The sequence below is a fragment of the Carya illinoinensis genome, chromosome 5 (assembly GCF_018687715.1).
Source record: "Carya illinoinensis cultivar Pawnee chromosome 5, C.illinoinensisPawnee_v1, whole genome shotgun sequence".
Lineage (NCBI taxonomy): Eukaryota > Viridiplantae > Streptophyta > Magnoliopsida > Fagales > Juglandaceae > Carya > Carya illinoinensis.
This window is the reverse complement of record NC_056756.1, coordinates 43,899,800-43,908,085: the sequence shown is the minus strand read 5'-3', so window position 1 is coordinate 43,908,085 and position 8,286 is coordinate 43,899,800. Positions and strand designations below refer to the sequence as shown.

General features: G+C 36.3%; 1 protein-coding gene across 2 annotated transcripts; it reads left to right on the top strand.

The window, feature by feature from the left end:
* Positions 1–2,984: 2,984 nt before the first annotated feature.
* LOC122311736 (low affinity sulfate transporter 3) lies at positions 2,985–7,714 on the top strand. Of its 2 annotated transcripts, none has more exons than XM_043126384.1 (12): positions 2,985–3,403; positions 3,512–3,560; positions 3,749–3,956; positions 4,282–4,456; positions 4,623–4,688; positions 4,790–5,020; positions 5,109–5,235; positions 5,378–5,664; positions 6,581–6,774; positions 6,862–6,947; positions 7,187–7,263; positions 7,365–7,508. In XM_043126384.1, exons 1-12 carry the CDS (start codon positions 3,068–3,070, stop codon positions 7,368–7,370), a joined length of 1,842 nt encoding a protein of 613 aa, XP_042982318.1. In that variant the 5' UTR covers positions 2,985–3,067; the 3' UTR covers positions 7,371–7,508. The 2 variants fall into 2 exon arrangements, with proteins under 2 accessions (XP_042982318.1, XP_042982317.1); XM_043126383.1 differs by having other exon boundaries at positions 2,988–3,403; positions 7,361–7,714.
* Positions 7,715–8,286: the final 572 nt, after the last annotated feature.

Below are 8,286 nucleotides of genomic sequence, written 5' to 3'. Positions count from 1 at the left end.
TTAATTAGTTTCAAGGGCTAAGATGTTACATTATTTCACTATGGAAAAGATAAACATTTTCATTTTGCCAATTGGCAAGATTCACATAAGGAACTATGTTGATTGGATCTGGTTACCGGAAGATTCACAAGGTTCTTGACTTGGTTAAAAACTAGTGAAGTGGGATGTTCTAGTCTTTTATGCTAAGTAACTTAATCTGTTGGACCCCTATGAAGGCAATGGTTTTTCTTGATTTATTTATTGACGTTGACAGCATGATAGGATAAACTCCATCTCTACTGCGCCCTTACAAAAGTGTCTGCCGCATGTGAGTGCCCTTCACAAAATAATGAGAGTCAGTCAAAATGTAAAACCTCTGTATGGATAGTAAGTTTGCAGCAGCAGTGGGGCAGTGCAAAATGTGTTTCATTTGGAAAGAATTATTAAAATTGAAGAGAGTGTTGGAACCTGTATGAGCAATGGACAAACCATCAACATTACCTATTGCACTGCTTCATCACCTTTGTAAGGGTCTTCTATTGTCAGGTTCTCTAGTGTTGATGTAACATGGTTGTTGGCACTACTATCAGCATATCAAGGTTAATTGTTCTTCTAATGAATATTGAGTAGCATTTGTTCTAGTAGCCATTGCTGTAAGTTACGTGGGTGGATGCCTACCTTGATAGGCAAAGTTAATGCAATGGAAGTAATTGAGAGTTTGGTGTCCCATCTTTCCACAAATCTGATATGGTAGTTTGACAACAATTCCAGTGAGAGAGGAGTGGTTTTTGAAGTTGCCCTAACCAATAATATTTCGCCTCTGATGTTGCTAATATGAGCTACTACTAGCTTTGTTGTTTTGCTGGTAGCTTTTTTTTAGGGCCAAAAGTCTTTCCTTTCTAATTATATTGCTTTGGCTTATAAGAATATAAGGCAAAGTTTCCTGATTCACCACTACTTGTGGCAAAAGTATTTCCTAGCAGGATCTCATAATTAAGCAGTTCAGCCTAAAAATCTTCAAATGAAAAAGTTGCATCATGAGATGCAAAGTTGAAAGAGGTGATAAATGCAGTGTATGCTGGATTCAAACCTCCTAAGATGCATGATATGAGATTATCATCTTTTTCATTCTTTCCAACAGTTGTGAGTTGGTCAGCCCAAGACTTGGCTTGACTAATATACTCTTATCGAGGGCCCTGCTGTAAGGACTGCAACTGGCATTTTAGATATGCAACTCATGATCGAGATTGTGATGCAAATCTTGAAGCAAGTGAGGTCCACACTTGTCTTGATGTTCCAAGTCCATAAATGGAGGAAAGAACATTGTTAGACGGTGTGGTTGTAAACCATCCAAGAAGGTACTGATCCTTCTTTTGCCATATAGAATAGCTAGAATAAATCACTTCAATGATATTTCCATTATCATCAACTAGGAACTTGGGAGGGCATGGCTCAATGCCATCACCAATGCCCATAAAGAATGAACTGAGAGACCCTGTTTAAATCATTTGTACCTTCCAATTTGGTAGAAATCTGGTGAGTGATTGTTAATTGGTAAAACAAAGGAGGTTGCAAAGGAGGCCATTTTGAATGCATAGGATCAAGGAGCCATCCGTTTGTAGCTATGATACCATGAAAGAATTAAAGATGAAATGGCTTGAAAATAATATCAAGTCAAAGAACATTTTCTATTTATACTTAAATGTATTATCATGTACACGTAAAATTGAATTAATACAATTTAATACAAGATATACAAATTAACAGATAATCACAGTTGGTCCTTCCATCTATAAAATGATCTGCACTGGCCTTCCATCTATAATATGCACTATGAGTTGCTGCTAGCTGGGTTGCCTTTTATAAAAGATTTTGTGTGTCTATTGATAATAAAAAATATAAAAATGTAAAAAATTCATAAAAATATTTCTTGTCTATTGATTATTATTCATGCCATGTTTACGGTGTACGTACGTACGTGGACGTACGTTGATATTGATCGAATTGACTTTTAATCTTAAACGATCTATATAAGCATATATATATTATCTATATTAATACATAGTTAAATGAGGAAGGTATACTTTGTCACCAGAAAACATGAGTATGCTACGAAGTCAGAAAAATGCTTGTCTTTGTCCCTCAAATTTATGTGTTTGGTCTCTCTCTCTCTCTCTCTCTCTCTCTCTCTCTCTCTCTCTCTCTCTCTCTCTCTATATATATATATATATATATATATATTATATAAAGTAAAAAGCGATCAAATAGTACTGTCGAATGCCTGTGCACAGATTCTGTCTAAAAGATAAAGATCAGCATACTTTGACAAAATAAAGAATGGGGTAATCACTCAAGTGGTAGTCGATAATCACTTCTCCATTAATTCATGTGGCCGTCTCACTACCCCTCGATCAGTCATTTTAAAGGGTGAAATTGGAGGTTGGAGGATCATATATATCCTCTCCCACATGTATAATGTATTATATAGATTTGGATTCGATTTGCATACCCTAAATCTCTCTTTGCATCATGGACTATTCACAACTGCAACTACTTGTATTATAATTAACTAATTAATTAATTAATTAGGTTATTACAAATTATGGAACAGTTTACCAATAAAATGAGGCCTTTTAACACAACTGTTGAAATTTGATAATTATTTAATTTTGCTTCTCGTGATAATTAGTTATATATTTTTTTGGGACACACTGAAGTGTTTGATCATATGTGGCTTGTTCATTGGGAATCTTCACTGCAGAGAAGATTAATTAATTGAAGCATAAGAAAATTATTTTTTTAAGAAAAATATTAGATGAGTAAAGCCATAAACTAGATTTTTTTAAAAAAAAATGTTTATTCTTCCTTTTTCATGGGTTCCAATCATCTGATAAGCAAGTTGCAACTCCTAACATGACCCAACTATAGTGACCTTTGAAGTCCAAGCACTTTCTAATAGTACTAAGGCATCAGCCAAATTCAACTTTATTACACTAATGGGTTGTATATAACCAAAACTTTTGAGTTACATAATAAGTAACTCAAAGAGAGTTCAACCAAACACTTCAACTTCAAAGTTCAAGCAGCCATGATCAGTGCGGTTCCAACTGAGACCTTCAGTGTGGAGACTCGGCAGCTCGACATCGAGGATTCTAGTCGGGTTCCGAGGGCTGAATGGGTGCTCAATTCTCCTGACCCACCAGGTCTATGCCACGAGCTCCTAGGTTCAATCAAAGAGACAGTCTTTCCTAACAGAAAGAAGCCATCTTCATCCTCCAAGATGAAGAATCCATGGAGATTTGCTGTGGCTTCATTCCTGCAGGGTCTATTTCCCATCCTCAGCTGGGGAAAGAATTACAAGGTTTCAACGTTTAAAAGCGATCTGATGGCGGGTTTGACACTGGCTAGCCTTAGCATTCCTCAGGTATTCACATGTTAGCCTATATCTTTTGTTTAAAACATTCTACTATATGTCATTTTTCTTCTTTCTCATCATTTCCCCCTTATGTTAATTTTATGAAATTTCTTGCAGAGTATAGGATATGCTAGTTTAGCAAAACTTGATCCTCAATATGGCCTGTGTAAGTTACTGAGTTCAGTTTAGTACGTTATTATGCGTCAAGTTTCTCAATTGCTGGTCTGATCAGGTCATTGATTCTTTCACACCCAGAGACATACTGCTGGAGAAAGAACTAGTTGTTATTATATTGTGGAACCTTCTATTTGATGTTAGATTGGCATTTTTCTGATTTTGGTTTACTTTATTTAGACACAAGCGTTGTCCCTCCTCTGATTTATGCTCTGATGGGGAGCTCAAGAGAGCTAGCTATTGGACCAGTAGCTGTCGTTTCCATGCTGCTCTCCTCCATGGTTCAGCAAATACAAGATCCTATGGCTGATCCCATTGCCTACAGAAAACTCATTTTCACAGTGACCTTCTTCGCTGGGACTTTCCAAGCTCTATTTGGAATATTCAGGTAATTATGGGATTTAAAGAGCCAGTTACATTTTCTTGTAATGTAATTCTTCTTCATTCTTTTTCTTGTAAATACTGCATTTAGGTATTGAGATGAGTTGAGTTAAGTTGTGAATAGCAATATTGTGGGTTCTATCTAGATGGGTTTAACTTTTGTAGGTTGAGATGAGTTCGGATGAGTTTAACTATTTTTATAAGAAATTGAAAAAGTAGTGGGTCACATCAATAATTGGATTGAGATGAGTTGAGATGAATTTAGTTTTGGTTCAACAACCAAACATAGCTTAGTTCTAAGAAGTCTAATATCTGATCTCTAATATCTGCAGATTAGGATTTCTTGTGGATTTTCTTTCACACGCTGCCATTGTTGGATTCATGGCGGGTGCAGCCATTATCATTGGTCTTCAGCAGCTAAAAGGGCTACTTGGGATTAGTCACTTCACAGTCAAAACAGATGTGGTGTCGGTCCTAGAGTCTGTTGTTAGATCAATTAACAGTGAAGTAAGCTCTGCTTAAAGAACCATGGTTTTAACAGGAAAAAAATGCAATGATAAATGAAGAGTATTAAAATATTAGTCTGTTATTTGTACTTGTGCTCTTTAGTTTAATGCGCTTTTTTGACGTGTCACAAATTTGACATTTCCATCTTTTGTGCTTTTATTGACAGTTGTCCCCTCTGAATTTCGTCCTTGGTTGTTCATTCCTGATCTTCCTCCTATTTACTAGATTTCTAGTAAGTAATTGAATCCCGGTGTCCCCATTTATGATTTCTCATTTATGGCACTCTTTTTCTGTTTCATTCATCCAATCTTGATAAATCTGTGACATTTGAAGGGCCGGAGAAACAAGAACCTCTTCTGGTTGCCTGCTATCGCTCCTTTGATATCAGTAGTGTTATCCACTTTGATTGTGTTTTTGACAAAAGCTGATAAGCACGGAGTTCAGATTATAAAACACATCAAAAGGGGACTAAATCAAAGTTCAGTTCATCAATTACAATTTAAAGGTCCACATGTTGGACAAGCAGCAAAAGTTGGACTAGTTTCTGCAATTATTGCTCTCACGGTGTGTCATAATCAACCCTTTCCCCATTTGGTGATACTTGAATTTTTTCAGTATAAGTTTTTCAATGGTTATCCAATTTTTACCTCAGGAAGCCATCGCTGTTGGCCGATCTTTCGCTTCCATTAGGGGCTATCACCTGGATGGGAACCAGGAAATGGTAGCCATGGGCTTTATGAACGTAGCAGGATCTTTATCCTCATGCTACGTGGCAACTGGTGAGCTTTTCTGGTAACTTTTTTCCCTTTCTTTCTCCAACACATATCTCCCACACTACAAGAAGTTCAGATGTCCACTTAAGCTAACAATCCCACAGACAGCATATCAAATTATTTGAGAGGTTTCGGTGAATTACTGTAGGGTCATTCTCTAGGACAGCCGTAAATGTCAGCTCAGGATGTCAAACAGTAGTGTCAAATTTAGTGATGGCCATTACTGTGCTTCTGTCACTGGAATTGCTTACTAGGCTCCTGTACTTCACTCCGATTGCAATCCTAGCTTCAATCATTCTGTCTGCTCTTCCTGGACTTATTGACATAAATGAAGCTTACAATATCTGGAAGGTTGACAAATTAGATTTCCTTGCATGTATTGGTGCATTTCTTGGGGTCTTGTTTGCATCAGTGGAGATTGGCCTTCTGGCTGCGGTAAAGTTCAAAACTTTTCTCTGGTGTTTTACCTGTTAACTTCTCTGAGTTTACTTTGAACGTGCTGATTCGGATCCATTTTGGTGCATGAATTATTGAAACAATGCAGTAAACAGACAACTTTAGTTAAGAGAACAAATACTGTCGGATAGAATCCGAGTATTCAATTCCCAATTGGAAGAGAATGGTTGTCTGATTGGTGGGTTCCATAACACAATGGAGTTTATAATTCAACTGCTATCTGACAAGTGGGTGCTCACAAAACTTGGGGTCCATATATAGACCTTCAAAGGCAGCAAACTGATTAGGTCAACCTTTTTGGCGAGTCCTGCTGATGCTCTTTTGTGTGTCCACCGCCCACTTTCAGCATCTGCTGTACTTTCTGGATGAATGATGTAGTAGGCCTTTAAGCTCAGGCCCGACCTGCATATAGTTAAGCACTATATGGGAATAGGATATTACAACCCATCATGGCATCATTTGTATTCAAATAAACATACACCAACAACGGGCTATGAAACATTTCAAGGTAGAAATGCTCCACAAAATTTCCAACCATGCTTCAGCCTATACATGAGCTTTGTTCTTGTTGAGCCACGTCATTCAGAAAAATGATCGAGAAAACTCTCTGCTTATATTAAAAACAAGATTAAATCTGAACACTTTTTTGCTAGCTAATATATGGAAACCATAGAATCTCAGGCCTGGTTTCTTCATGCTAAGATGGAGTGATTTTATTGAACTGTTCAAGTCAAACACTCACAGTTGACAGATCATATTCAAATCTTAGTAGATGGTAATTATAACTTTGTTCAACATGAAACATGTTCTTTCATATGAGGGGATATGAAAGCTTCCATCGCCTGGGATAGCAACTACTAGTTATATCTTGATATTTACCTTTTATGGAGTGCAGGTAACAATCTCATTTGGAAAAATATTACTAAAATCAATTCGACCCGGCATAGAAGAACTGGGGAGACTTCCTGGAACAGATATCTTCTGTGACATAAGCCAATACCCGATGGCCATTAAGACTCCGGCCATCCTGATAATCCGCATCGACTCTTCTTCCATGTGCTTTGTTAATGCCAATTTCATAAGAGAAAGGTATGAGTTTTATGATTATTTCCTTATTTCACGGAAAAGCGATAGAGAAATGGTTCAAGTTGAACTTAGTTCATGCTCTTGTTTCAGGATATTAGGGTTGATGAAAGAAGAAGAAGATAAAATGACAGAAAATGCAAATGGAACTGTGCAAGCATTAATCCTTGACATGTCCAGTGAGTTTTGTATACTTGTGTATCCACTACCAACTAGATATTCTAGGTCCTCCTACTTGCGAAGTGGACACTATTGACATAACAAGATTTGATTTTTAAGAGAAATTTAAAAATTAATTTATCTTGCAATTCAAAATTTGCAATGTCTGAACGGTGTAGAGTATGCCCCTTCATACCGGCTTGCAAATATAATTTTCTTTAAGGGCATCACTGACCAAGTTGAATTTCTCTTATGATAGACATGATGAACATTGACACTTCAGGAATTATAGCACTAGAGGAACTGCACAGGAAGTTGGTTTCTCAAGGCAAAGAAGTAAGGAATCGACCTGCACTTCAAGCGTTTCTCATGTTAATTACAATATATGTGATTTCTGAGCTTTTAAATTAAACATTTACTTGTTTTCTTCTAGTTAGCTCTAGCAAACCCAAGGATGAAAGTGATTCACAGGCTGAAGGTGGCTAAATTTGTAGAAAAAGTTGGAAGAGGATGGGTTTTCCTCACTGTCTGCGAAGCTGTAGATGCATGTCTCGGTTCTAAATCGGTGAATCTTGACACTTGATGGCTGCGTTGTGTATGTTAAGTCGGTAAATTTTGTAAAATATAATAACCCTCAAGGAAATCACAGTAGCAGCAGATGTTGTGACCATGAACTTTGGCCTTGGAGGATAAAGATCAGTGCATTATGGATTTTTAGTTAAAATTGCCGTTTGATGAGACTAGTGTTTGATGATAAGTAAAAGTTGGAAGATGTAATTAAGCTTCACTTTTTGCGTTTGAAAAATGCATGACAACTTTAGCTGATTGCATATATGTACTGGAGTTGGGTAAATCCATCCAAGTGAAAGGTCGAATTTTGATTAAATATTTAGTAAAATATGGATTTAAGAGTTTGAAATCCTACTCCAATTCTCATAAGTGCTTTGTCAATGCGCTCTGAAAATATTAAGAATATAATAGAAATAATAAAATTTACTTTTTCTCATCAATTTAATCTTTTTGGAATAAATGGTGATTTCGCATAATATCATACTAGACGTTTTGAATTTTTTATTTTGATTTTTACAAGCGATGATTTCACACAAAAAGAGTTAAAAAAAAACAATTGTTATTGTATACCCTATACGACGTCTTACCTTTATGTTCATATGAACTTATATGAATAGTTACTTATGTATCAATATTTTGTTATTTTAATTTAAACTATAATTGTAACAGCCCGCTAGAAATTCAATTAAGGAATTTCTATTGACTTTAGGAACCTCGTGAAAACTCTGTAAGTTTACACGAATCGACTAATCGCATAAATTTTAGCCTGTCAACATAGTTAGTGTTATC

Bases quoted from the DNA above. Each gene is read 5' to 3' on its own strand.
- LOC122311736 (XM_043126383.1), top strand. From the start codon at position 3,068: ATGATCAGTGCGGTTCCAACTGAGACCTTCAGTGTGGAGACTCGGCAG. The intron at 4,689-4,789 runs GTAAGTAATTGA...TGACATTTGAAG, and splicing joins TCCTATTTACTAGATTTCTA to GGCCGGAGAAACAAGAACCT. The intron at 5,665-6,580 runs GTAAAGTTCAAA...TATGGAGTGCAG, and splicing joins AGATTGGCCTTCTGGCTGCG to GTAACAATCTCATTTGGAAA.